Source organism: Andrographis paniculata, unplaced genomic scaffold (genome assembly GCF_009805555.1).
Source record: "Andrographis paniculata isolate CXL003 unplaced genomic scaffold, ASM980555v1 Contig17END, whole genome shotgun sequence".
NCBI lineage: Eukaryota > Viridiplantae > Streptophyta > Magnoliopsida > Lamiales > Acanthaceae > Andrographis > Andrographis paniculata.
Genome location: NW_026137457.1, coordinates 1,096,695 through 1,124,561, shown reverse-complemented (window position 1 = coordinate 1,124,561; position 27,867 = coordinate 1,096,695). Strand labels below are relative to the sequence as shown.

The window sequence follows — 27,867 nt, the reverse complement described above, 5'->3', positions numbered from 1 at the left end:
ATATTATTTGCATTCATTTAATTCTTCGTGTGTCTCCCTCACCCACTCGCTTTTATTTATTTACATGGAATTTGATAAATAAATAGGCAATGCTAGATGATAGATTAGTAGGCAGTAGTATCAGTATGTATGTATGTATGCATGCATTCCAATGCAATTTGATGAATCCAAACATCTCCTTCCTTCATCAGAATTCAGATCCCAAAATTTAAAATAAACATATGCTACTATATAATAACACTTTGCTTGCTGTTGCTGTTGCTGTTGCTGATATCAAAATAAAATATACGAATAATTGAATTGGAATTTAATTTATCGATCGATTCTACTAGAGTTGATTGAGACGGCAGGTAATTACATTACATTACATTACACGAATCAATCGGATCATTCATTGCCCCATATGTGTCGGCGATGATTACTCACCAAAATAAAACTATAACCTGCGTATAAATCATTTATATTCCTCAAAAGAAATCAAATACTTACTAAAAAGGAAAACCAAGTCAATAATAATAGTAATTAAAAATATTTATATATATATATATATATTGTGTGCTGTGGAAGCAGAGGCGGAGAGCCTTGGTGATAGAGACAAGTTTTTCTTCGCCACTGAAGCACGAAGAATCGGTTGGAGTCATAACTGCGCTATTGTAGCTCCATTACTGCATTTCACAAAAACGTATCAGAGCCCATTAATTGCTTCTTGTTTATCCTGCGATTTCCCCTTATTTTCGGTCTCTTGTCGAGGGACTCCCTACAATCCCTAGTGCGGCGCTGAGTTTGAGTTGGGTGACCGATTTTGCCTCAAGCATCGTTTTTTCCGCTTCAAAATTGTCCGAGATTTGCATAATGGAGACGGCCAACGCCGATTCCGAGTCGAAGATGGACGAATATGAAGCAGTGGAGCAGATTGGGAGAGGCGCCTTCGGAGCTTCGTTCCTCGTCCTCCATAAAAATGAGAATCGGAAGTAAGAACTAGTTCCTTTCAGTTGCTTTGCACACGTAGATTACTTGTAATTTTTATTTTATTTTATTTTTTTATTCAATTTTTTTGGTCGGTGTTTGTGTGAAGTGAGAGTGGACTTTGCGTTTTAGCTTCATTTATGAATAATTCCTTCAATTATTCAGAAACATTCAGGTATATCAATCAAGAAACGGCTTTTTGTGGACGAGATTTCTGGGCGTATGATAGATCAGAAACTGAAACCCGTGAACTCATTTAAGAAATCGTTCGTTTGTTTATTATCTGGTCGTTTTGAAAGACATTGTTGGAATTATTGCATGAGTTGCTAGTTGGTTCTGGATTTAAATATCTAGAATGAAAATTGATTAGTTAGCAAAGGATCATATGTGTGGTATAATTCCAAACTAGAGAGAACTAACAAGTGCATCTGTTGACCAGTATTTTGACAAAGTAGGCTTTGGTTATCAATGATTGAATGAAGTATTTTGTAACCAAGCTGCCGATCCACCGTAGACTTTTTGTAATCTGTTTGTGGTGTGAGATGTGATGTTTCCTTATTGCTTATTTGTCTCATATCTTGCAGGTGTGTTTTGAAGAAAATTCATATGTCCAAGCACACCGAAAAATTCAAGAGAACTGCTTACCAGGAGGTAGTGTTAAATAATTATGTTTACTCTGTTAAGGGGAAGCCAGGTCTGTTGCACATGCATATGTTTTTCTTCTTTAAGTTTATGGCTTATTAGTTAGGTATTTGTTATTTTGAGTAGGCAGTCGCTCCAAGTTTCTTTATGGATGCATTTATTCTTGTTTCTAACCAATCATAATATTTGGAAACAGAATTACTCGCTTTTCCTGGTGCTCAAAATTGAGTTTTTTTTGGACTGGAATGAAGTTAGAATAAAAAAATTACCATAGCATTTTAAAAAAAATCTTCAATGCTGACTAATTGTTTACCTAATTGTTGCAGATGAATATGCTTGCAAAACTACACAATCCATATATTCTCGAGTACAAAGGTGCTTGGGTTGAAAAGGTATCATAATTTTAATTGTCAATTTCCAGCATGAAAGCAATTAGGCTGAACAAATCTGTGTTATGGGAGGCCTGAAATAATTTTTGTACAAATCTTTTACATGTTCCCTTTTTCTGCAGGGAAGCTGTATATGCATTTTGACGGACTACTGTGAAAGTGGAAATATGTAAGAATTTAGTTGAATTTGATTACTCTTCTGGAATAGTACTGTTCAAGTTACATAAGAAATTTTCGTTCGACACTCTGTATACTATAGATGAAGTTTGCTTTGACATCCAGAAAGAAAAATAAAATAATCTGTTTTATTATAAATATATGAAGGTAGAAAAAAGAAAGGGTAAATGATGGGAGGTTTTAAATAGTATTCGAGTCTTATGGAATGTTGATGTTATTATTTTTTATCTGCAGAGCTCAAATTATGAAGAAGGCAAGGCGCACTTTTTTTCCGGAGGAGGTAATTTGATTAATTAATACATATTCTTGTCCCTGCTTTGCCTGCTTCTTCTGAGAGAGTGTGCATGATTTTTTTATCTATAGAAAATATGCAAATGGTTGACACAGCTATTGTTAGCTATCGACTATCTTCACTCCAATCGTGTCCTTCACAGGGATCTCAAGGTTCGCCTATCAACACCATACAATTCAGTTGCCACATGTTAATTTGATTTTTCCTTGGATAGTTTTTTAAAATATTTTTGTCTACTCCAGTTGTCAAACATATTCGTCACAAAGGAAAACAATATTCGTCTTGGTAAGCAGGCCACAGCAAGCGCATGCAACAACTACCTGTGTGTGTGTGTGTTTTACCCAAATACTCCTTCTGTGTTATAACTAACATCCAATTTACAGGTGATTTTGGATTAGCAAAACTTCTCAATGAAGAAGGCATTGCTTCATCGGTATGATTTTATGATGACCCAAACTGACACGTTACTGGTCTAACTATTTTCAGCCTCTTTGTACACGTTGGAGCACATTGTTTATAGTTGACAGTGTAATCACAATGGTTGGTAACTCACCCTTCTGTGTCTCGGACCAGGTTGCTGGGACTCCCAACTATATGTGCCCTGAGCTTCTTGGCGATATGCAATATGGCTATAAATCAGACATATGGTCACTAGGTAAATAGTTAAAAAAAGAAAATCTTGAAGCTACTACACTGATCCCACTTGTATCTAAGAATGACTGACATATGTTGTATTTCCAGGGTGCTGTATTTTTGAGATTGCTGCTCACCAACAAGCATTTAGGGCACCCGTAAGTTCAACCTTTCACTTTGCGGAATAGACTTGCACTCTTGGTTTGACATTGTTTATAAACTACAATAAGTTACAATGGTGTTTTTCCAGTATATCACTAAAATTAGAAGCATTTGATGAACAGGATATGGCTGGACTGATCAACAAGATAAACAGGTCTTTGATCTCTCCGCTTCCAATTGCCTACTCGTCCACTCTGTAAGTGTCTCTATTTTAAAACTTAGCAATAAAATTTCCATGTGTTCACTATGGAGATAAAACTATAATAAATTAAATGACTGTAATCCCAGGAAACAGATTATCAAAAGCATGCTGAGGAAGAGTCCCGAACACCGGCCAACGGTAGGTTCACCTTCTTCTCCTTCTTCCCTAATTCATGTAGCAAAGTTATGATTATCATCTGCATAATTTCCATGTCCTAGGCTGCCGATCTGTTAAGACACCCTCATTTGCAACCATTCCTCCTTCGGTGTCACAACCCATCTCCTGCATTGCTCCCTGTAAAATCTCCTTCTCCTAACACCAAGGAGAAAACGAGAAAAACAACACCTGGAAGTTCTTGCAGCGAGAAAGACAGCACAGAAAAAGAGGCGAAACTAAAACAAAAGGACCTACTTCCATTGTTTGAAGAAAGTGTGTTTGACATACACTACTTGAACTTACTGGATGATGATGCCTTGATGGAATACAAACTTGTGACCAAGAGAGTTGATCCCACAAGCTATTCTGGGAAGATTTCTCATGACAGTGAAGATTCTAAGAGTGAGAAAACAAGCGAGACAACTGCATGCAATGGAGAAGATCCAGACACTTTTGACTCATTTAAAGAGAGCATCAACACCATGGATGCGTTTAATTTAGCAGCAAATGTAGTTTCTGAAGAACAAGAGACATATCTCCACAATGATATGAAATTGGAAGTTTTGGGCCAGGATAATGAGATGAAGCTCAATGCAGAGCCTTTGTGCAGTCCCCAGATCACTGAGGAAACAGAATTGAAGGCAGATGACAGTAAAGATGAAGCAGTTTCAATTCTTAACAAAGAGTCACAAACCCCCTCCAATGTCGAGGCAGTATCAATAGTTAACAGAGAGACAGAAACCCCCTCAAGTGTTGAGGCAGTACCAATAGTTAACAAAGAGACAACAACCCCCTCAAGTGCTGAGGAAATGACCGGTGCAAGTTCTGTAGTGCTGCCTGACCACAAGCAAGCCGAAAATAATGAAGGCGTGGTGGAGAACACTACACAGAATGTCAAGGATGAAAGCTCAAGCGAGTTAACTCAGATTAAGAAAGAAGACATTCTACTAATAAATCAAGCACTGAGCCATGAACTGTCAAGAACACAAGAGGGCGATGGAACCATGGGCCTGTGGGATCATCCCCGTCTACAAAGAGCTGATGCATTAGAGTCCTTGCTTGAACTCTGTGCAAGATTGCTGAAACAGGATAAGTTTGATGAGCTATCTGGAATTCTACGGCCATTCAGTGAAGATGCTGTCTCTTCCAGAGAAACAGCAATCTGGCTTACAAAAAGCCTAATCAATGCACAAAAATTTGCCAAAGAATCCTAGCTTTTCAAGATTTGGACATGGTCAGTGTTCCCTAATTTGAATAGTTGGCCCTTTTTTTTTTTTAAATATCTTTTATACCATGGTTAGCCATGTTAATGTAGTTTCTTTGTGGAGACAGAAATTGTTGGATTGAATTTTGAGGGTCGGATGAATCATGGCATGTATTTGGATGTTTTACCTGTTGGATTTGTTGAGGATTGCTTGAGATTTGTCAATACAATTATCCACATTTGTTCATTTGCTGTATCTTGATTTTTTTATTTTATTTTATTTTTTTAAAATAAAATTCCATCATGAATGCAGATTGCATTATTGTTGAAGTAAAAATACAGAGAGATGATGATATCTGGTCTCTCTTAATTGATGCCCATTGAGATTAGGAAGTATCAACACATTCCTTACTTTGATGGCTAAGTAATTGAAGTATGAACACATTGAATGCATTTTCTGTAGATGAACCATCAACATCATCATTCTAAATCACAACATGTACTAAATGAGAGTTCTCACCACTCCACTACTCTTTACATATAAATTTTCAGGAAACCTTTGTTCTTCTCTCTATGTAGCAACAACAAATTCATTTGGTAGGTTCTTAATTAATTTGATTGAGATGCATAACCTAACCCTTTCCTTTCATGTATTTGTGGATCCCATAAAGCTTAATTCAAAAGGCAAAAATATATGGTGGGAAAGAACAATAGAAATCAAGTTCGATCATGACAAAATATGGCACCCATCCATTATATAATCAAGACACAACATTTGCAGTTTCAGACAAGATATTCCCTCAAAAGGATTACATTTCAATTAATTTCTATATTATCATTGAGCTACATTTTCTCCCATGGCACATTTAGGTAAGTTCACCACCTACACTTACATGTTTGTGATCTCGATGACTTTCTATTTCGTTGCAGCAATGTCTCAAGATGCTGGAATGGCGCCTCTGCCAGCAATGGACAAAGGAGGCGCCTTTCGACTCTCATTTTCTTACACACTTGTCTTTTCCCCTGCACTCTTTTCTCTGTTTGCAATTTTATTCGGTTGAACTGCGCTGAATCATTACTGTTTTGTCATCGTGTGGAGAGAACTACGACACTGTTTTGTATTCCTTACATATGCATCCGGTTTACCATTGATGATATTATTGTATTTGACCTGGTTTAGTACATGATAAATAAAAGTGCATATTTCTTAAATTTTCAATCTTATTATCTATAGCTTACATCATGAATCATACCAATGCATTTACAATATCCTAATGTGCTAACAGCGTACCATGTTGAGGCTGGCAATAATGTCGAAAGTTTCGATCACATATCAAGAAGCCGAGCCTTTGGATTCTTGAATATCAAGCTGATGTTCAGCCAAAAGAATGCAAGAATCTCTTTCCAAGGATGAACTTGACTTTCTCACACTGAAGGAATCCTTAGGTGAATTCAGAAAGTCAGTTGTGCACTGCACATCCGGCGCTATCCCAACCTTGTCGATGTCATGAAGCGCCGGCGATAAATATTTAGCCACTGTAATGAAAAGTGCCGATCCATCGTGTAGCTCAGTCACACTCTGCAGTAATTTGGACGAAGAATATCAGAAAATATCGAAGCCTAGGGAATGCATTTTCTTCTGGGATCGAACTGATAAAGATTACCTGGATTTTTCCTTTCCCGAATGTTCGGTGTCCAACAAGAATTGCTCGGCCATTGTCGTGCAGCGCCCCTGCAAGGATCTCACTTGCACTCGCGCTACCTTCATTCACCTGTTTCGAAAGCACAAAAAAGGTTAGCAAAGAAAAGTATTTCCAGAACCAACAATGATCATAGGAAGTCGAACATACGAGGACAACAAGAGGATCATGTGTTATAGCATGACCATCGATCATGTTGATCGGGAACATATTCCCATCCCTATCGATAGTATTCACTAGTGTCTCGGTTCCATCTAACCAAATCTGAGCAACGTCAAGTCCCGCCTTTACCAAGCCACCCTGGATATATTAGTAGCAACATAAAATGAGCATCACTAATTGCCATTCGAGTCGATAATACGATATCCATGACTCGCTCACCGGGTTGTTCCTTAGGTCCAATATGTACGACTCTACACCTTGATTCTCCATCTCATAAACCGTATTCTTCATTTCCATAGCAGCAGATTGCGAGAAGGTCGACAGCTTCACATATCCTGTCTTCGATAGCTGACCATCGGGTGCTCTGTGGATAATGATAGCACTAGATATCGGTGGAAGCTTCACAACTTCACGCGGTATTTTAACCTTCAATATTCGAGTGTTTCACAAAATTAGATGTACTTAGCGACATACTGAGAAAATGCCTACGGTGCAATAATATGTAAATACATCATACCTCTCGGACAAAAGAGCTTCCTGAGTCATCAACCTATCGAAAGATCATAGTAAAACATGAACGTTCGGTTTTGTAATGAAAATAGAAGAAGGATCAGTTCTGATCACTATGTAATAATCACAGCTGAGGCTCACAGTGTGAACTTTGACAGTAACAGTTGTTCCAGTGTGTCCCCGGAGCTTTTGCGCCGCTGCTTCACTCGCCATGCCGTCGAGCCTTTCGCCTGATGCATCACGTATCTCAAGAAAGTTCATACAATGTTTTCTTGAGACAAAACAAAGAAAAGACATGCATATAATATACCGTTGATTTCCATGATCTCGTCCCCTTCATGTATGCCGGCGCGCGCAGCCGGGCTATTCTCCAAGCACGACAAAACAATCTGAAACAAAACAAACAGAGACTAAGCAATAATGGAAAAGACTAAACTCTGAGATGCCACAAAGAATAGATTATCTGCAAGAAATGGAGTCACCAGGTGTCCGGTCTTGGGCTCGGTGTTGATGAATAAACCAACACCTTGAAGATTTCCATCACTTCCTATTCTAAAACTCTGATATTCCTGCACAAAAGTAACCAACACTTGATCATGTAATATCCCGACAATTTGGATAAACACATAGAAAACAATCGATGAAGAAGTGATTGCCTTGGGGCTGATGATGCGAGTGAAAGGATCGCCGAGGGTCGAAAGCATCCCCTTGATTTTGCCGTAGGCATCATCCTCTGATCTCAGAGGAAACATCTCCACCATTGTCTGCTGCAGTTTCATGTCCCAATCTGCAAAAGGTTCATACTTTGCAAGTGAATTCAAATCAAGACGAATTGAACGTGTGCATCGTCGAGGACAGTAATGTCGTTTCAACCTCGTTTTCTCCAATGCAATGCAAAGTAAAAACTAAACAAATGGAAATGGTTTAATGTTGCTCTACCCTGATGATTGAAAGTCGGATCGAAGAAGGTTTCTCGAATCAATCCCCATGCCTCCACTAGAGTTCTCTGGGCTGTATTAACCTGCGGGGACAGGGACAAGACAACCTCGGACACTCAGAATCCTATGAACTTGAGACATTCTTGAACATATCAAATCAAACGGTCGATCATCAGCTATACTAAACCACCTCACGAGTGTGAGAAGCAGGGAATGCCACAGTCAAAGACTGTGCGAGGGCAGACGAATCCCAAGACACGGCGGCAGCGGCGGCGGCGGCGGCCAATCCGACCAATCCTCTCCCAATCCTTTTGTCAAGACATTGTGGAGTGCTGGTGAATTCCTTGTCGGAACCACCAAAACAATTGACTCTAAGCCTGTCGGACCGCACAGCTTTCAGCCTGCTAGTGAATCGGCCAGAAAAGAACGACGGTCTTGATGAAGCAAATTCCGAAGCACAGATCAGAATAGAATCAAGATTCGAGCCGATCAAAGCTTCCATACTCTCTGCATCGAGGATTGCAAGAGTGAGTTTGTGTCCGTCGCAGGAGGAAGAAGAAGAAGAGAGCTAGTAATAATCGCGGAGTGTCGAATAGGGAGGGGCCCACATGAATCTGTGGCTTTGTGGTGGTTATGTCCTTTGCGTGTCTAAAGAGTATCTTTTTTTTGTGGAAGGAAGGAAGAGAAGGAATCCCTCCTTCCTGGGACTCTCTTCTATATGTTGTCGTCTACTTGTGCAACTTAAACGTGTAATAAAATAATAAAAAATTGCAGGAAAGAAGCCATCTTTTTCCAACTGGGCTGCAGCTCTGCTCTGTTGTCCGCCCAAATTGCCTACCACACTTTGAAAATGAATGAATGAATGGACGGTCCACGTCCGTCTTCCCAGCCCACAAAAATCAAAAATTATATATATATATATATGCAAGAAAACATTATATAAAAAGAAAAAAGAATACAGTAGTAATGTATATACTAGTACTACTACACAGTAAAATCATTGTTCATATGAAAAGACAATGGGCACAACTATACTTATCAGCCATCAGCTTTCGGAAAGCTTATTTGTACAAAAGGTAGAAAAACATGATTTGACAAGCTAAGCTAGCTAGCTACGATTTACTACTAGTACTACTCCATTTTTTATTTTGATTTTCTCATTAATTATATTCCCTGAGTTGAGATACGATACACATACAACTAATTAAGTAGTAGTATTTGATTAATGGTGATCGAGCTAGAATTGATCCAACACAACAAGTCTGTCGGAATCCTGTCATGTGTGATCATAGATCCATAGTCAGTCAGCTGAAGAAGTGTGTAGAGAGACAAAAAGACAATCAACAATACTAACAGTTATGGGCAACAGGATTCTTAATTAGTTGCAATATCTGTATAATTATTAAGAAACTGATGAAATATCTCTTTTCAAAAGGATGGGAAATAAAGGTGCTGCTGCTGCTGCTTCTGCTACTCCCTCGATCTTCTTTCTAAGCTTTTACTTATTAATTAATTGATCATCATGCATGTTTGAATATTGAATGAGAAGATTTTATCTAAAGAAATATTCCACAACGAAAGAAGAAGAAAGATTGGAGAATCTCCCACATCAAATTAATTAAAGATAATCAATGATAAGTGCAAAAGGTGATCTCAGGAGATCACACATATCTATATCTATATACCCTCCAATTCCAAAATGAATCTATGCTTCCTTTGCTCCATCGTATTTGATAGTAGCAAATATATATATATATATAAAATGATTCATTAATCTTTTTCAAAGGTGGTCAACAAATGATTTTATATTGTTTTATTATTAATCTCCTTTTAACCTTTTTTCCCCATGAGGGCCTAGCTCTGAGCAAAAGTTGTCTCATATGATAAATTATTATTATCATCTTATTAGTATGTACAGTTGACCTTTGGATTCTTAGAAAGTGCATAAGAAATCAAAAAGAAACCCTAGAAATGTTAATTACGTACATACAAACAAAATAAGAATAAGAAAACCCAAATTGCATTGTAGTAGTGAAGAGTTGAGGGTGTTTTCTCATGAGCATCCTATCCTTAATTTCTTGTCGATCGAAACCAAACCCCTATGAATAATGAACTCCATCCTAGTATTCCCAACCCTACATCAATTAAACTTATTGCCAGAAAGCTACAATATCAAAATCATCATGTCTGTGTCGATGTGGAAGTGAGAGATAGAGAGAGAGAGAGAGAGAGAGAGCATAGTCAAAAGTGTCATTGAAATGTCACTTCAATCAACAGAGTTTTCTTACATATGCACAGCACAGGGGATTATTACATATACATACAGCAGTGTTTTAAATTTGTGGGAAATAATACTGTGTGTATATATGTATATATATATTATATGCATGCAATGCATAGCCCTCTCCTCCTCTATCAATCGAAACATCAGCTCCAAAGTCATTGCAGCTTGTCTAGTGTTCTTAGTTAAGGACGATTCTTGGGAGCTCCATGGATTTCTTACCCAATTACCCCATCACAAAATGGAATCCACCACACCAATCCTCTCTGGTGTTGGGAGTCCCTGGACCTCCCTAAAATCACTCCTTGAATACAGCCATTCCATCTTTAAAATTTTTCCCCTCATCATTCCCATAGCTCCCACCAACATCCATTTAATGCCCTTGTCTTTGTCCCTCCAGTTTTTAAAATTGATGCAATCAAAGAAATGATTCCCATATACATTTTCAGCCACAATATTATCAACAGTAAATATAATATGATGCTTCATCTCTCTCTCACACACAGTCACACATGGTTTGCTTAATCATATATATCTGCTTTGCATTTATTTAAAGGTAGTGAATCTGATAAGGTATATGTTCCATCCATGACCAGACATATATATATATATATATATATACACATACAAGCTCATTCAACTAAAGGGTATCTAATGCACCCCAAATGTTGGTGTATTTGCAAGATACCATTAGGTTATGAATGTGTATTCAACATTAGTCCCCCAAATATATATTCTATTCTATGTACTTTATTTTATATCCCCCACTGATCATTGGCTGGAGCACATCTTTCACTTCACTCTTTACTACTCTTTCTAATTAATCTCTTTCTTTAATTTGATTCTTGTGGATAACTGAACACCTAAAACTGAATGCCAAAACACCTGGAAAAAAAAAAAAGGTCATGATCATATATATTATCCATATATGATCCATAGTGCATTAGATTCTGATACATACACACATACATACATACATACATAAAAATCATATAGTTATTCCCCGTGGAGAGAACAATGTAGAGCTAGTGGTTTATCTTGTTCTCATCTACTATTATTTTCTCAAGTCTGTATGTATGTATAAGAAGAATCACAATCATTTACAATTTGCTACATGTATAACTTTCACTTGAACAAACAAGAAAGAGCTTTAAAACTGATATATTAATCATAATGAAATTAATTTGAGTATGGCAAGAAATAGAATTGAAGATAATATATATAAAAAAAGGCCATAGTGAAACAAATAGTTAAGCCTAAATAACATCAAGTATCATCCACACACACATATATATTCAAGAAATTTAAAGGCCTAAGTTAGAAAGCTAAAAATGGCCCTTTTGACTAAAGCACAGCTCGAGACTATTCTCTACATAATAAAGCCAAGAAAACATAGCTTAAGAATCAACTCCATATATTGATTGTCTTACGATTTAATGGATTGAATCATCATCTTGTTCAATTTCTGATGCAGGTTCATCTTCCTCTTCAAATTCATGGATTCCCCCGTAGGCTCCATGGCCATTCCCAAATGCTTTTATATGATCTTTTAGGGATCTCTTGTGTTTGAAATCAGAACCACAAATGCAGTACCAGAGCTTTCCACAATTCTTCTCATGGGTTCTCCAATCTCCCCTCACTGCAAAGGCTTTACCACACTTTCTGCACATGAAAGGCTTGATTCCATGCTTTCTTTTGTAATGTGTTTGGAGGGTTCTGAAGTCCTTCAAGGGTTTTGCTCTTGGATGATCTATGTTGTTTCTGCAGCCAGGAGCACAGCAGTAGCAAGGAAGCCTAAGCATGCCAGTTGGCTGACTTCCTCTTAGGGATTCAGGCCCTCTTCTGTACTGTGAACCATGCCCCCACATATGCATCTGAACCATATATACTCAACTACCAATTAGGCATATAATAATATGGACAAAATTTTTTCTAAAAAATGGAAATTCTAACTGCAGACAGAATATATCAACAAAGGTGAATTTCTGCAATTCTCAGACCACAGCAAAGAGTGGAAAAAGGGAAGGTAAAAGGTGAAATTCTCAGCCTATTGTAAGAGAATCAAGTGTGTGTATACATATCTTCTTTGCTGTTTGAAGACATTGCTTTATGTAATGTATATGATGTGAAACTATACATGAACTTCACTAATTTTGCATGGAATAACTCAAAGATTCCAGTCTTTCAAAAAGGTATCCAGTCATTCATTAATAAAGGAAAATTGAAAAAAGAAAAATGCTTCTCAATAAGATTGACATGTTTCTGAAATCCAGTTTTATCAAGGATACTGCTAAAATACTGTTCTTTTGTTTCAAAGAAAAAATAGTAAGTATAAATATGAAATGGGAGTTCGAAGAAGAAGTTCAAGCTAAAGGGTGCCTACGGCTATGGCGGTACAATTTCCAAAGAAAAATTATTGATTGAGGTGTTGAAAAGTCTTGCTTTTGAGATGACACTGAGAGTCAGACAATGAAGAAGGTTTAGGTATGGGCTTTTCACTCTTTCTGCAAGCAGATGGACGACTGCACCACGCAGAGAGACAGACAGACTGATCGATCAAGTAAGAACGAATCCATGGCATGGCAACTGTTGAAGTTTCAGTTTGTTCGCAGTTACCAATTTGTAGAGCTGCACTGCCACTGCACAGCAGAGACTTCGGAAAGAGTACTTAACAAAAACATAAGGAACATTGCCCGACTTGTTCAATCACATAAATGAAGTGAAATCATCTCATCTCAGTCTCAGTCTCAGGCTAAAAGTCTGATCGATCGATCAGTAGTACCCATCACACTCAAGATCTTGGAACATCCCTCCTCAACCTTAATTAGCCACCCGGCCATGCATCCCACTATTAAATAGGAGTAATAATATATATATATATATTTTTTACTTTATTATCAACAAAACAAAATCTTCTACACACTCAAGAAACCCTTCTTTGAAAAATGGCATCTTAAAACCAGGAATGAATGAATGAATCCTTTTTTCAATAACTTAAGCACTTACTTGCATGTTATTGTATCTGTTGAAGGTCTTGAGGCAGACAGGACAAGTGAATTGTGTTGGACCTATGAGAATCTGGGAAGGTGTAGGAATCCAATACTGCCCCTTGTTGAGCCTGCTGCTGCTGCTGGTCATGTTGTTGGGGTACCCTTCTCCTGCTGCTGCTGCTGCTCGTAGATCAGACGACTCCTCTTCTTCTTCATCTTCTGATTTATGATGATGACCTAAAGAAGAAGACAGCAAAGAGGCGAGATCAGCAGGACTAGGGTTTGGCAACCCTATTTGGAGTGCAACTGTGACATCCTCCTCATTGCTGCTGCCATCCATAACCTGCATATTATTATCACCACCAGATCCTGATCCTGCGCAGGAGAGTTCAAGATCTTGCTCGCGTCTGGTCGGAATCAGTGTGAGAAGTGGGAGGGGCTCTTTCAATGGCGGTGAACAAGGTGGAGCTGCACCTAATTCATGATCATATATTTGATGATGACTGTTTCTGTAGATGTATGAATTAGGAGTAGAAAAGTGGTGGATACGATTGGAATTGAGGTGGAATTGGACATTGAGATTTCTGTGGGGATCAGACATATTGTGTTAAAAGGAGAAGAAGGCAAAAAAGAGGTGGGAGCTTCAGAATGGTGGGCTAGAGGAAATTGCCCCTTAGAGAGAGAGAGAGAGAGAGAGAGAGAATACGGCTGACAAGTTGTTATGAAAGTAAATAGTGAATATATATATATATATATGTGTGTGTGTGTGTTTGTGCGTGGGACTGTATGATGCATGTAATTAATATAAGAACAATAATTCTGATTAAATGAGGGAATAATACTATTTCTTGTCTTCCGGTTGAATTGTTTCTATTATTGCATAGGTTAAAATTTAGATAAAATATAATTAATAAAAAATTATTATTAATTAAGTGGATCAATCGAAATAAAAAAATTAAATATTTTATGTGAATTGAAAGAGTAATATTAGAGAATGGCCATTTGTGTGTATCATAGTAATATGGTATAGGGTTAAAAAAACTAGTCTAATTAATTAATACTTGTGTCAATAAAATTTGTAAATTATAATCTAATTGGCCAGAATAAAAGATATATATATATATATATCTATACATATGAAATTATTATTATTATTATTATTATTATTATTATTAAAATAATAAATAAATGGACAACTTTAGTGTAGATGTAAATATATGCAATACTACTCAATTGATTTTGAGCCTTGGATAATGAATCATGTGTGGATTTGTATATTAATTGTGCTGGACTAAGTGGGCCTCTAATCTTGCATCTAATAGTTTTAGCTAATTATTAGTAATTGTGATTAAAATTAAGGATTGTAATTAAATTGAAATTCAGCCATGCTGAATATACTTAGCCCGTTGATTTTGTACAAGTGCAATATTTATTTAATTTGTTTATGCTTAGGCAATTAATTTATAATACTATTATGCTGATGCTGATGCTGATGCTGATGAATGGCCACATTATTGACAATTTGTTGTTGTTGTGAAAAATGATAATGACGTACATAACTATTTCAATTTCAAATAAAAATCTTCATTTTCCCTGTTTATTTTGGCCGATAATATATTGTTAGGGTGGCCGCTGGCCACAATTAATTTGTATCCTATAGTACAGTCGGCAGGTATTTTTGAGATGCCTAAATTAATTAGTATATTAAATTGAATTAATAAAATAGAGAGAAATAAAGAATTTGCTCATCCAACCTAACCAAGTCGTCATAAATATTACAAAAATATTGTATACATGAAAAATATATAATAAAATTTTAGAAAGATTAAAGAAAACCGAACCAAAATCTCAAAGGACACAAAAAAGAAGCATATATATCACACACTATTCACAAGTTCTTGTGGAATTTGTCTACAAAGTATCCCTTTCTTTCTATTGTGAATATCAGGACACAAACAACGGCCTAATTAATTGATTAGCAAGGCATGTTTGTAACCTGTCTTCCCTTGGAAATGGATGGCTTCTTATTAATCAAATTCTAAGAATGGGAATGGTAATAATAATATCCAATCAAGTTACTCGATAATTAAGCTCAATAAACCAAAATCAAAGAAGAACAACGTATCAACTGAGCTCAAACATAGCATAACATTTGGGAGTATTCTCAATGAACAATGGTTCCACAAGAAAAAGACAAGAACTTGAAAGGAATATGCAATATGTCCACAGATGAAGAAACACAGCATGTGAGAAGATTAACGACAAACATCCAATGCTTCTTCTCATCTGCTATAAGTGTTTCTTCTCATCTGCTACAAGTGTTTCTTCTCATTCTTTTCCACAAGAAGCATGAATCTAGCCTAGCCACTATTTACTCAATTTGGTGCTAATCATAACAGAAGCCTCTAAACGATTTTCTAGATATATCAATTAGGCATCCTCTATGTCAAGCATATGAGGTTTAAGATCAGGAAATACAGCTGTTTAAGTAGCCACAGAATCTCAAACTATAAAAACTTTTGAGAGATTGTAAATGTGAAAGAATGGCCTTCTAAAGTTCAGTTAACCATCCATTAACAAGGAAACATATCACAAACAAAACTAATGCCGAGTATATCCGACCCCGACTCCAACTCCACTCAGCAAAAACTTAATGAAAAATGTACACAATGCAACTGGATAATTACCATGATTGGTCTTCCTAATGATCAAAAAACAGGATGCATATCCATAAACTTCCAACTTCATATGATATCCAACTCCGAGCCCTCAATTATTGTTCACATCATCAGACTATACGTATAAAATACCTCCATGATGGCATAAATATAAATATATTAATATAGAACCAGGATAAGGAAACAAGAAGCTGCAAGAGCTGGCAAATAGTAAGACTTAAAAACTCATTGGAAGATGAACTAGTGATCTGAATAACTTGTGCCAGTCAGCTCTCAGAATTTACTAGCTACACTTTTAGCCTACAAATTTATAACAAAGCCCAAGCCAGATTATCACCCAGCGTATGAGTTGAAAATCAAGAAGACATGGTTCTTACATGAAACAGAGTAAAATGATATACTTGGAACTTACTAGTATCCAACCAAAACTATAAACTTGGCGTTGCCTGTATAATATATATTAGAGTGAAATCTTCACCGTTGAATTTACAATGTATTGTAAACTTTTCCGCAGCCTTAAAATTGCATCTACAGAAGCTTCAATTTTCCAGCGGCACCCAAGCATAGGCATGTCATAAAGTGAAAAAAGAATGTATCTTGAGGAATTTCACCTAGCACTTATCATACACAATGCTAGCTAAAAGCATAATCTAGGCTTATTCCTGTTCGAAATGCTAATAACGGAAATCCCACAACAATCACTTGCCAGCATTCATCATCGAGCTGATGTTTTCCCCTTTCAGCAGTCAAACATAACAACTTTGCCCTCCCCGGAGCCGCAAAGCTGGTTCGTCACTGGCTCCCGTTGTTCGGCGCTGCGGCCGTGAACCTCTTTCCCCTGTTTTCTTCTCAAATTGTAAATTCTACTAATACAGAACAACCCCTTCTCAATAGGCGGGCGGGCCATGGCCCGATAAGGCTGACCCGAAATCGACCCTTACCCAACATTTTTTCAAACGGGTTAATAGCCCTCTACTTCTAGTGTATGAGTATGACTGTATCTGTTGTATGTCTTGTTTAACTGTACTGACTAATAGTAAGTAATATTCCGGATAATTTAGAAATTAAGTGAGAAGATGAAGAGAAAAATATATATTTTATTTTTTTATTTGAAAGATACGAGGAGATAAAGTGATAGGATAAAAATTAAGTATGATTAATTATTTTCTATTTTGAAAATATTGAATGATATTTAAAAAATATTCCAGGTGTTTGGAAAGCATAATAATATTAGTCTTTTTTTTAAAATACATACTACATTTAAAATAAAGAGTATTTTGTATGTAGAGACCAGTCCTACCAAACATAGTATATTTAAAATTAGGTTTCCATCCGAAACGTAAGTAGCTTTATAACTAACAACATCCCAAGAACCTGAGAAACATTCGACAATCAAAAATTTGAAAATACTGCAAGAAACATGTTTTGTAGATAATGGCTAAATAGACACGACACTCGCACATAAAGCTCTCTCTCTCTCTCTATCTCTCTGCCCATATCCATCACCACTCAATTCATAAACATAAAAAACACATGAGCTCCAGACCAGAGCACCCTTCGTCTACTCCTGTGGCTCTGCAGATTCTCTCTGTTTCTTCTTTTTCTTATCCTTCTTCTTCTCACTCTTGATTGCTTCCTCTTCACCAGACTCCACATTTTCAGCATCTTTCTGTTTCTTGTCTTTCTTCTTCTTCTTTTTCTCATCAGACTTCTCAGCATCTAATTGTTCCTCTTTCTTTGATCCCTCCTTCTCCCCATCAGCTTCATCTGCTTTCTCCTTCTTTTTCTTCTTCTTCTTCTCCTTCTTCTCCGACTCCCCATCCACATTTTCAGCTTCGACAACACTCTCCTTCACCTGTACAACTTCCGTAACTTTTTCGACCTTAGCTTTCTTGGCAACAGGAGTATCATCAACAGCATCTAGCTTCCGTTTTCGACTCTCTCCATCATTGTCATCGGCCTTGTGTTTCTTCTTTTTCTTCTTCTCAACCACAACATCAGCCTCCCCATTGCCTGCATCAGGAGTTGGAGTTGGAATTGGCTCTGCAACTGCAGCATGACTGGCAATCTTAAGGTCATCTCCAGCAGGCAAAGCAACATTCCTCAACCACTCAGCCGGCGTATTCTCATTTGGCTTCCCATGCTTGTCCAACTTCCCTTCAGCTATGAGTTTCTTCTTCATCGATGCTCGAGGACCCAAACCCCACTTCCTCGGATACGTATCCCTATCCATCACAACCCTCTTAATTTTGGCCACGGTTCCATGGTCACAAGTGGCCATTACAGCTGTAGTCATCTCTGCAATCCCCAACGCAATCGCCTCCCCCTTGGTAGTGATCAACACTACCTCCTCATTGACCTCAATATTATTCTCAAACCTCAATAAACCGGGAATCATCAACTTGGCACCATAACAAATTGCGTTAACAGCTGAATCCTTCACCACAAGCCTCTTATAAGTAGTCAAGATCATCTCCAATGGCATAACCACCCTCCTCAAGTAACTTTCATCCCTATAGTTATCATACATCCACTGAGCATCCATCACATCGTGCATTGTCACCATATTGTCATTCTCCCCCAAAATCCCAGACCGCACCCTTCTCAACTCCTGCATATGCCCTCCAACACCCAATATCAACCCCAAATGAACACATAATGTCCTTACATATGTCCCAGCCTCACAGGAAATCCAGAAAACAACCAAATGCCTGTCGGCATCGTATTCAAGTAGCTTACTACTGTAAATAGTCCTAATCCTAAGTTGCCTCTTAACTGCAGATATCAAAGGAGGTCTCTGAAAAACCGCACCTGATAGAGACTCCAGCGCCCTTGCAACCTTGGAAACATCAGGGACCTTTGAATGCAATCGAGCCACGCATACGTACTCTTTCCCCGCACCTTGCTGTGATTTCACCAAGCGTGTGGCGCGGTCAATGCAAACGATCAAGTTACCAGTGACCTTCGGATCGAGCGTGCCGGAATGCCCCGTTTTCTCAGAACGTAGGATGCGCTTAATCCAGGCAACAACTTCGTGAGATGATGGATTCGCCGGCTTGTCGAGATTGATGATACCGTACTTGAGGTATTCCGGTAACGGGCGTCTCAAAGGGGAACAACCGGAGGGCAAGGGAGTGAAGTGCCCAGTGCGTACATTCAGTTTGTCGTAGTTCTTCAGTAGGATAGGCCACTGGGAGGCATCCACGGACGGAGTGTAGCTCTGCGGCTTAATGAGGTAATCGACCGCGTCGCTTTCATCCTCTTCCTTCGACTTGCTTTTCTTCTTCTTTGACTTCTCCGGAATGGAATGCTGGACGTCGGCCATGTCGGCGGCGGCGGCAACTACAATCTAGGGTTAGGTTTACAGCTAAAAATTAGGGAAGAACGAAATGGGTTTATCAAGGGGCGGAAGATTGCAGAAAAATTAGGGTTCAGGGTTTTGACGGCGATGGAGAAATTATCCTGTGTGGTGAGGTGCACAGTAAGATGCTCTGCTTTGGGCCTCTGCCCAAATTTTATTAGCCATTCGGCCCATTATTTTAGGCCCAGTATGAAGTTTGCTTACTTCTCAGGCGTTTATGTATAATGGGCCGACGGTGTTTAACTAATGAGTAATGATAATTACAGACTCTGCTTCGAGTCTTCGATCTCCCTTCGTTATATGAAAAGGAAATTCCTGTTCGAGTTGATTATTGAATCGCCGAAGAACTGGAAATTCATAGCTGAAAAGAATCGGCTTTGAAACGCTTGTTGATGGATTGAAGTTTCACACAAATTTTCTTGAGTTGCCTTTTGGGAGATTCAGGAGAAAGAATATCTTGAAAGGCATCAGGTACAGAGAGAGGAAATTTTAGCAGTTATGGTATTTTAGGTTCTCCTGGATTTGGAAGCCTCGTTTCATTGAGGAAATGCTGCCTTGCCTGGTTTCTGTTGGTACGATTTCATGTCTTAGTTGTTATTTTTCGTGCAGGTAATAAAGTGAGCAAATATCATGAGCCAGCAGCCATCGGTGGTTCTCGCCACAGCGAGCTATGATCATTCGATTCGATTTTGGGAAGCAAAAAGTGGGCGCTGCTATAGGACTATTCAATATCCTGAATCTGTATGCAGCTTATATGTTTTGCAACTAAGTTTGGCTTGAAATGCTTTTGGGAGGAAATTTCACAACTATTTGAAGATAAATATTAGTAGATGTTATGAGTAGGGAATGTAAGAACAACTTGTGTATTGAAGTGTGAGATCTCTTAATGACATTTGAACCTAGTTCATGATAAAGTAATGGTTGCAGTAGCTGTATTGATTTGCTCTGATCATCGTCTTAAGGCACAATGGCAAGAACTACCTTTGTCCTCTTTCAATTTTTCATGTCTTCCAATCAATGCAGATGTTTTAGTATATTACTTATTAGATTTAACAAATGTGCTGAGTGCTTTTTTGTAAATCTAATGCATTGCTCTATCTTGACAGCAAGTTAATCGCCTTGAGATCACACCCGACAAGCGCTACTTAGCTGCGGCTGGAAATCCACATATTAGACTATTTGATGTTAATTCAAACAGCCCTCAACCGGTATGTTTATTCGTTTGTTTCATGTACTTTAAACTGCTAGTTATTATGTTTATTGTTTAGTGTTTCTCATTACTATTATCAGTGGTTCCTGCTGTATCATTAGCTGCTTACTTTTTTTATCAGGTGATGAGCTATGACTCTCATACTAATAATGTTATGGCGGTTGGATTTCAATGCGATGGGAATTGGATGTATTCTGGTTCAGAAGATGGCACCGTAAAGCTTTGGGACTTACGGTTGATGAAATTTTAAAATTCTTTATATTTTCTTTTCTTAATGATTGTTAGCTTTGGTGTTAATTTGGTCTGCTGTCTTTTAATATGATTCAGAGCTCCAGGTTGTCAGAGGGAATATGAAAGCCGGGCAGCTGTCAATACTGTTGTTTTACACCCAAATCAGGTCTAACAAATTCAGTTTATTGTAGGCATTTGAATTAGTTTTCCAACAATCTTAAACATCTTGCTAGTTGTAATGAGAGTTATGTTTTGTTGCCAATTTTATGATGGCTTTGGTTTACCATTATCTACTGAGTGGCTCCATTTGTTCTTATATTGTTCGTTTTTACAAAATGTTACACCTTTTTGTTACAATTTTTGCATCCTTGCACAAAAAAGTAGGATTTTTTATTTAATTTTACGTTAACAGAGAATCACCAACTTCTATTGGTTTTAGCATTGCTGGAGGTGAAATGCCTTTATTCCTGAGGGGCATGAGTTATCTCATAGTGTGGTTTACATTATTTCTTAAAGAACGCGCTTTATTCTACCACAAGCTATGCATGAATGAGTCTCTGCTAATCCTCCTCTGAGAGTGGCATCAATTTCTGGTTATTTTCCAGACTGAACTGATATCTGGTGACCAAAATGGCAACATCCGAGTCTGGGATTTGACTGCAAATTCATGCAGCTGTGAACTGGTAAGTACCACCAGTGTTCGTACCTTTATGCACCATATGGTGGTCATGATTTATGGCAAGCTAAGCTCCATATACACTGGGATATAGTGATGTGGTCTCTATGCACGAAAGGCATATTCTTTTTTGACTAAATAATTCTAAGAAAGTGAATTGGTTTACTGATTCAGGTCCCGGAGGTGGATACAGCAGTACGATCACTGACTGTAATGTGGGATGGAAGCTTGGTTGTTGCAGCAAACAATCACGGGACATGCTATGTGTGGCGTTTGTTACGCGGTACTCAGGTAAAATATACATTGAGTGGAGTGAATCTAACTTCAACTTAACTGGGAATTATGTTTACGGACTTGACTTCATTGTATTATCCCTATGGGCAGACTATGACCAACTTTGAGCCGCTGCATAAGCTACAGGCACATGATGGATACATCCTTAAATGTCTCCTTTCCCCGGAGCTATGTGAACCCAACCGGTAAGTAGGAGCTTATGATGATATATCCACCCCTACTCTCCAATTTCTTTAGTATATGGAAACATTTTCTTCCTATTTTCAGGTATCTGGCTACCGCGTCGTCTGACAATACCGTGAAAATATGGAATGTAGATGGTTTCACCTTAGAAAAAACACTAGTTGGTAAGAAATAGACCACATATAATTACTGATCATAGAGGTCTAAGATTGATTGACACAGGTGCATGTTGGGGTTGTGTTTTCAGGACATCAGCGATGGGTTTGGGACTGTGTTTTCTCGGTGGACGGGGCTTTTCTGATCACGGCCTCATCTGACTCTACGGCGAGGTTGTGGTCGATGGCAAATGGTGAGGAGATTAAACTCTACAGAGGGCATTCGAAAGCTACCGTTTGCTGTGCTCTTCATGATGGGACTGAACCTTCGAGTTGAAGAACCTTATGAAACAAGAGGCATTTGTTTATTTATAGGGAGTATATTTTATCTTATCTGTACTGTACAGGCCGATCTGATTCTTGTTTTATAACTTCTGAGATAGACAGACCAGACCACCTTCTTCACTTTTCCTTTGTGAATTGAAATTGACTTGAACTTTCTTACTGATTCACAGAGTCTTTAGTGAAAAATGAATTATTTATACGTACTCAGACGGGTCATGAGTTTGGAGGTTTCAAACTATTTATTATTTTCTTTAAAATCTTGGATTAAATGTTTGGTTTTATTATTTTTTTTTTATATTTAAATTACTGTACGAAATATTAAAATTCATATTGAAAAACAGAAGGTTATGTATTACTCCATTAACTAAAATAAGGTGTGCTAAAGTTTGGGTAAATTCTAAAGCGCAGTTATCTAAAGCAGTCCCCCAATACACGATTTCAAAGAGTTTTGTTTTTTTTAAGTGGGAAACAGTCAAACCAAACACGATTATGCAAAAAGCGTGGTGTTTTGAACAATCTGACAAACGCGATTTCTATCTGTTTCTATTTCCTCGGTGGTCAGTACTGTTGCCGCTCACAGAGGAGCGATTGAGGTTATGGAGAAAGAGAAGGGGAAAACCACCAAGAAGCCTCCTACGAATGGCAAAGTTACTCTCGAACAGTTCGTGTCCACGATGGCTCCTCTCATCGACATGGAAAAGGTATTGAAATCAAACATATTTTCTTCTGTTTTTCCATATTTGTATCTACGTCGTATGGATTGTAGGTACTGTAATAATGTGGTGTAGCTCTTCTGTAAGTGTTTTGATGTACATATGCTGGTTATTTTTTACCTAAATTTGGATTGAAATGATGAAATTTTATCGTAAGTGCAACTTAATACATCAGTGAGTAGTGCGCCTACATGTAGTGAAATATCTAGTAGCTTAATTTTTCACATTTCTGTTACCGTTGTATCTCCGGTTGCTTGTGAGGACGGAAAGCATGTTACTTGAATACTTGGATTTAATTTTCTTGAAAATCTACTGGAAATATTGTTTTCTTGTGGATGTCTTGGTTATCACATATCAGCACCAATGGAAATGTGAGCTATATAATGTTTTAGGAAGCTGAGATATCGGTCTCAATGAGCTCAGGGGCCACAAGAAGTTTGGATAGTGCTCAAAAGAAGGGGTCGACTATTCTGAATTTGAAGTGTGTGGATGCTCAGGTAAGAATAGCTGACAATGGCTTTTTGGAAAATGTTGTTCAGATGGCCCATTTAAATGTGCATTCTGTAGACAGGATATATGGGAAAAAGTCTTCTTGAGTTCCAGTCAAATAAAGGGGATGTCCTCCCTCCACACAAGGTAAACTCTAGATTTTTCAGTTTCCAAGGGATTATGGGTGTTTCATAGTTTTATCCGATTCTGAAATGGGAACACGTGTATGGTAGAAGTTTTTCTTTTAAGATGTGATCATTAGAGTTAGTGAGAATGGGCTTGTGAGGTAATAATTTCCAAAGTACCATATAACACACATACTAAGTGTATCTATTATGGGAGTGAAGACTGACACTTTCAATTACAATCCAGTTTGGGAATCACGACGTTGTAGTTTTGAAGCCAAACAAATCAGATTTGGCCTCTCCTCCCCTTGGACAGGGGGTTGTTTACAGAATAAAGGTATTATGTTTTATGTGAAATTAAACATTGTGTACCATATCCTTCTTTAATTTGAATGCTAATTCTTGATTGGGCAGGACTCTTCTATTACCGTTGCTTTTGATGATGTCCCAGAAGAGGGTCTAAACAGTCCTTTGCGCCTTGAAAAAGTGGCAAATGAGGTATACTTCTTGTTTCATTAGATTGTGCTACTTAGTCTGTGACACTTCCAATAAATATGAATGTGTTTTAACGTACCCTTTAAGTTCTGTGTTGGGATATGTAGTTTGTCCATTTTTCAAAGGATATCATTTGAGATGTTGTTTATGTTCGGGTATAGAGCATCCTCTGTCAAGAAGGAACTACATTTTTAAGGTTTTGAAAGTTTTTGACATTAATTTGTTGCATAATACTTGGTAACATGCATGATTCCTAGCTGCTGATCTAGTGATCAACCTAAATATTATTGTAGTATAACTTTAAATACAGTAATATGAATGATTTTTAGGTGACATATCGTCGGATGAAGGAAACATTGATCCAGCTGAGTAAAGGTGTACAAAGTGGCCCAGCTTCTGATCTAGTTCCAGTTTTATTTGGAGAAAGGCTTCCAGGAGTGTCCAACAAGGATATTAAGTTTACTCTTATAAATAAGAACCTTGATCATTCACAGGTTTCCTAAATTTTACTTTCTAGATTTGTATTTATTTACTGCACTACTTAACCTCCCCTTCACATTTTCATCTTAAGTAAGTTTCATTACTGTTCTAGAAAGACGCTATTACAAAGGCTCTATCATCCAAGGACCTTTTCTTGCTACATGGACCTCCTGGCACTGGGAAGACTACTACAGTGGTTGAGATTATCCTACAAGAAGTCAAGTGTGGATCAAAAATTCTTGCTTGTGCAGCATCCAATATTGCAGTTGACAACATTGTAGAGAGACTCGTACCGCATAGGTATGAAAACAATATCATGTTATACAAGTGGGAAAGTTGTTAGCAATCAAGTGTACTAACCTCATCAAATTTAACCTTGATATGACAAAGCAAGGTCAAGGCTTGCTTGCTCACTGGATTATCCTAATATGAAAAACTACAAACTTCTCTTTGATGCTGTTGCAGGATTAAATTAGTACGGGTGGGGCATCCTGCTCGCTTACTTCCTCAAGTATTGGAGAGTGCTTTGGATGCACAGGTAATTTAGATGCCCAAGTGCTTTAATAGTATTATATTTTGTTAAAGATGTCTTGTTAATAATGAGTCTAGTTTCCATAGGTTTTGCGAGCAGATAATAGTTCCCTTGCAAATGACATCCGTAAGGAGATGAAGGTACTGATGTGTAGTCTCACATCTATATGAAAATTTTGTAACTATTTGTATTCTCCCAACAGATGCTCAAGCAATGTTAAAGAGATATCTAACTTGGTTGGTATACCATATTATCATTCTTGAATGCTCCAGGCGTTGAACAGTAAACTTTTAAAAGCCAAAGACAGAAATACAAAGAGGGATATCCGAAGGGAACTCAGGACTTTATCAAAAGAAGAGCGCAAAAGGCAGCAGCTGGCAGTGACTGATGTAATTAAGAATGCAGATGTGGTATTAACAACCTTGACAGGTGCATTGACTAAGAAATTGGAAGGCTTTTCATTTGATTTGGTTATTATTGATGAAGCTGCCCAGGCCTTGGAAATAGCATGCTGGATTGCTCTTTTAAAGGTAACTATATATCTAAAGATGCTTAAATAACTGCACAAAGTAACGACTAACTTGTGTGGGGCATGTGCCTTTGTCTTTCCCTTTCATATAATTCTCATTTTAAAATCATATGTTATCAGATGCAGCTATAAATTTAAATGTCAAGATTTTCCTATCTATTAGACCTCCAAATCTGAGATGCCCATGAACACTATGATTTTTGCCTTACTAGGGTCGAAGGTGTATATTAGCTGGGGATCACCTTCAGCTTCCCCCAACAATTCAGAGTGTTGAAGCTGAAAAGAAAGGATTAGGAAGAACCCTCTTCGAACGCCTTGCAGACTTGTATGGGGATGATGTCATGTCTATGCTCACTGTTCAGTACCGCATGCATGAACTTATCATGAATTGGTCATCCAAAGAGCTCTATCATGGAAAGGTGATCAGATGCCATAACATGTCTTCTCCTTCTTCTGTGTATTTATTTGTTTATTCCTTCTCTGTTGATAGGCCTCTGCCCATCAATAAGATAGGATTTGTATGAATAAGTCCATAGGAGAAGAACCTCCTCAAGAGAAGTTAATAATAGACCCACTGATTTGCTGTAGTCCTTTTAAAAAATTCAATCAATCCAAAATAACATTGATGTCAAACAAGGATTTTCTGTTTTCTGTAATAACCCGGACCAAGAACTTAGTTGTGATTTTCTTTCTTCAAGTTTCCGCCCTTGTTTGTTTGTTGATTAGGCTTTATTAAACCTTGAACGACAGATTAAAGCCCATTCAAGTGTTGCTGCTCATACTCTATACGAGCTCGAGGATGTTAAGAAATCTTCTTCAACTGAGCCAACCCTTCTTCTTGTAGACACAGCTGGGTATTGTGTATAGTTTTTCTTTTTGCTTTTCCATTTCATGCCCTTGTTTTAAATTTCTTTTCTGCCAATGGATCCAAAATGGACAAGTTTAAGAAGCTGATATATGAGTACTGACTGGCTTCTCATTTGTGTGGGAACCCCACTATCAATGCTATATTTGTTCAGTTGTGATATGGAAGAAAAGAAAGACGAAGAAGAAAGTTCACTGAATGAAGGCGAAGCTTCAGTGGCTATAGCTCATGCCAAAAGGCTTGTGGAAAGTGGAGTTTTAGCTTCCAACATTGGACTTATTACACCTTATGCAGCACAGGTATAATTGCTTGGAAAATTTGTCATATTGTGGTTAAGGAAGAAAATATGTGAGTTCATGTTTATGTGCTACATCAGGTTGTGCTGCTAAAGATGTTAAAAGGCAAAGAAAACAATCTAAAAGATCTGGAAATATCCACAGTTGATGGTTTCCAGGGTCGTGAGAAAGAAGCAATTATCATTTCAATGGTCCGATCGAACACAAAGAAAGAGGTACCATCACCAATTAACACACTACAGTAGAAACAGTCAAAAACCTCCATTGGCCTAAAAAGAAAATGTTTAATGTGGAAAGCTATATGTTTCCAGGTGGGCTTTTTAAGCGACCGTCGCAGAATGAATGTTGCAGTGACAAGAGCAAGAAGACAATGTTGCATTATCTGCGACACGGAGACAGTTACTGGTGATAATTTCTTGAAGCGTTTAATTGAATATTTTGAAGAACATGGCGAATATTTGAGTGCTTCGGAATTTGGTAACTAGTAATTCAGAATTTTGCTGCAGTCTTGTGAATGGAAGCACCATAGACCCTTTGGCTAAGATGAAATTCAATCCATTCTGTGATTTTCCTACTTGTTGGTGAATATCTTACAGGGATAGCATGATTTTCCCAAATTTCTTGGCAAATGTAACAGACAATGACTCTAGAAGCACAATTCATTAAAGACTACAGGGTCTTATAAGGATATTGAATTTATACGGTTTAATGTGATTAAGCATAAATGTTTGATTTATTGATTTTGAGGTGAAAAAATTTTATGAATTGTATGAGGCTAAAACTAAACCTTATAAAAGGAACTACACACGGTATGTTACATGTCAGAAATAGTAAAACTACACTTAACTGAGGAAGAATTTCTTGTT

At 37.7% G+C, this 27,867-nt stretch overlaps 6 protein-coding genes across 7 annotated transcripts; 3 read left to right on the top strand and 3 right to left on the bottom strand.

Annotated features, from left to right (window-relative positions):
* Positions 1-454: 454 nt before the first annotated feature.
* On the top strand, positions 455-5,070 carry LOC127265618 (serine/threonine-protein kinase Nek6-like). The gene is made up of 13 exons (XM_051295503.1): positions 455-971; positions 1,551-1,617; positions 1,935-2,000; positions 2,120-2,166; positions 2,409-2,454; positions 2,538-2,618; positions 2,709-2,751; positions 2,850-2,899; positions 3,040-3,121; positions 3,208-3,257; positions 3,384-3,457; positions 3,550-3,601; positions 3,682-5,070. Exons 1-13 carry the CDS (start codon positions 853-855, stop codon positions 4,831-4,833), a joined length of 1,929 nt encoding a protein of 642 aa, XP_051151460.1. The 5' UTR covers positions 455-852; the 3' UTR covers positions 4,834-5,070.
* Positions 5,071-6,026: 956 nt separating this feature from the next.
* On the bottom strand, positions 6,027-8,775 carry LOC127265710 (carboxyl-terminal-processing peptidase 3, chloroplastic). Its single transcript, XM_051295664.1, has 11 exons — positions 8,324-8,775; positions 8,135-8,216; positions 7,852-7,982; positions 7,678-7,764; positions 7,506-7,584; positions 7,337-7,425; positions 7,203-7,235; positions 6,905-7,111; positions 6,674-6,823; positions 6,488-6,595; positions 6,027-6,402 (listed from the first exon to the last, which is right to left on the bottom strand). The coding sequence occupies exons 1-11, from the start codon at positions 8,633-8,635 to the stop codon at positions 6,157-6,159; spliced, it is 1,524 nt and encodes a 507-aa protein (XP_051151621.1). The 5' UTR covers positions 8,636-8,775; the 3' UTR covers positions 6,027-6,156.
* Positions 8,776-10,946: 2,171 nt separating this feature from the next.
* On the bottom strand, positions 10,947-14,107 carry LOC127263800 (zinc finger protein WIP2). Of its 2 annotated transcripts, XM_051293040.1 has the most exons (3): positions 13,421-14,107; positions 11,845-12,288; positions 10,947-11,299 (listed from the first exon to the last, which is right to left on the bottom strand). In XM_051293040.1, the coding sequence occupies exons 1-2, from the start codon at positions 14,003-14,005 to the stop codon at positions 11,848-11,850; spliced, it is 1,026 nt and encodes a 341-aa protein (XP_051148997.1). In that variant the 5' UTR covers positions 14,006-14,107; the 3' UTR covers positions 10,947-11,299; positions 11,845-11,847. The 2 variants fall into 2 exon arrangements, with proteins under 2 accessions (XP_051148997.1, XP_051148989.1); XM_051293032.1 differs by lacking the exon at positions 10,947-11,299 and having other exon boundaries at positions 11,618-12,288.
* Positions 14,108-17,407: 3,300 nt separating this feature from the next.
* Positions 17,408-19,509, bottom strand: LOC127263791 (H/ACA ribonucleoprotein complex subunit 4). Its single transcript, XM_051293020.1, has one exon. It carries the CDS (start codon positions 19,405-19,407, stop codon positions 17,644-17,646), a length of 1,764 nt encoding a protein of 587 aa, XP_051148977.1. The 5' UTR covers positions 19,408-19,509; the 3' UTR covers positions 17,408-17,643.
* Positions 19,510-19,713: 204 nt separating this feature from the next.
* LOC127263814 (target of rapamycin complex subunit LST8-1) lies at positions 19,714-22,638 on the top strand. The gene is made up of 10 exons (XM_051293051.1): positions 19,714-19,914; positions 20,053-20,184; positions 20,550-20,651; positions 20,775-20,887; positions 20,981-21,050; positions 21,490-21,567; positions 21,735-21,851; positions 21,945-22,039; positions 22,122-22,201; positions 22,285-22,638. Exons 2-10 carry the CDS (start codon positions 20,074-20,076, stop codon positions 22,467-22,469), a joined length of 951 nt encoding a protein of 316 aa, XP_051149008.1. The 5' UTR covers positions 19,714-19,914; positions 20,053-20,073; the 3' UTR covers positions 22,470-22,638.
* A 95-nt stretch (positions 22,639-22,733) lies between these two features.
* On the top strand, positions 22,734-27,737 carry LOC127263784 (uncharacterized). The gene is made up of 15 exons (XM_051293007.1): positions 22,734-23,178; positions 23,583-23,687; positions 23,758-23,826; positions 24,052-24,141; positions 24,219-24,302; positions 24,629-24,793; positions 24,892-25,079; positions 25,245-25,317; positions 25,398-25,451; positions 25,584-25,841; positions 26,053-26,259; positions 26,591-26,694; positions 26,860-27,004; positions 27,082-27,216; positions 27,313-27,737. The coding sequence occupies exons 1-15, from the start codon at positions 23,074-23,076 to the stop codon at positions 27,484-27,486; spliced, it is 1,956 nt and encodes a 651-aa protein (XP_051148964.1). The 5' UTR covers positions 22,734-23,073; the 3' UTR covers positions 27,487-27,737.
* Positions 27,738-27,867: the final 130 nt, after the last annotated feature.

Coding starts and splice junctions, on each gene's coding strand:
- LOC127263784 (XM_051293007.1), top strand. CDS start 23,074: ATGGAGAAAGAGAAGGGGAAAACCACCAAGAAGCCTCCTACGAATGGC. Junction 23,179..23,582: donor CTCTCATCGACATGGAAAAG/GTATTGAAATCA, acceptor ATAATGTTTTAG/GAAGCTGAGATATCGGTCTC. Junction 27,005..27,081: donor TTACACCTTATGCAGCACAG/GTATAATTGCTT, acceptor GTGCTACATCAG/GTTGTGCTGCTAAAGATGTT.
- LOC127263791 (XM_051293020.1), bottom strand. CDS start 19,407: ATGGCCGACGTCCAGCATTCCATTCCGGAGAAGTCAAAGAAGAAGAAA.
- LOC127265710 (XM_051295664.1), bottom strand. CDS start 8,635: ATGGAAGCTTTGATCGGCTCGAATCTTGATTCTATTCTGATCTGTGCT. Junction 7,236..7,336: donor TTACTGTCAAAGTTCACACT/GTGAGCCTCAGC, acceptor ATCTTTCGATAG/GTTGATGACTCAGGAAGCTC. Junction 6,596..6,673: donor ATGATCCTCTTGTTGTCCTC/GTATGTTCGACT, acceptor CTTTCGAAACAG/GTGAATGAAGGTAGCGCGAG.
- LOC127265618 (XM_051295503.1), top strand. CDS start 853: ATGGAGACGGCCAACGCCGATTCCGAGTCGAAGATGGACGAATATGAA. Junction 3,122..3,207: donor ATCAGACATATGGTCACTAG/GTAAATAGTTAA, acceptor TTGTATTTCCAG/GGTGCTGTATTTTTGAGATT. Junction 3,258..3,383: donor AACAAGCATTTAGGGCACCC/GTAAGTTCAACC, acceptor TTTGATGAACAG/GATATGGCTGGACTGATCAA.
- LOC127263800 (XM_051293040.1), bottom strand. CDS start 14,005: ATGTCTGATCCCCACAGAAATCTCAATGTCCAATTCCACCTCAATTCC. Junction 12,289..13,420: donor ACAGATACAATAACATGCAA/GTAAGTGCTTAA, acceptor TATATGGTTCAG/ATGCATATGTGGGGGCATGG.
- LOC127263814 (XM_051293051.1), top strand. CDS start 20,074: ATGAGCCAGCAGCCATCGGTGGTTCTCGCCACAGCGAGCTATGATCAT. Junction 20,185..20,549: donor CTATTCAATATCCTGAATCT/GTATGCAGCTTA, acceptor CTATCTTGACAG/CAAGTTAATCGCCTTGAGAT. Junction 22,040..22,121: donor GAGCTATGTGAACCCAACCG/GTAAGTAGGAGC, acceptor TCCTATTTTCAG/GTATCTGGCTACCGCGTCGT.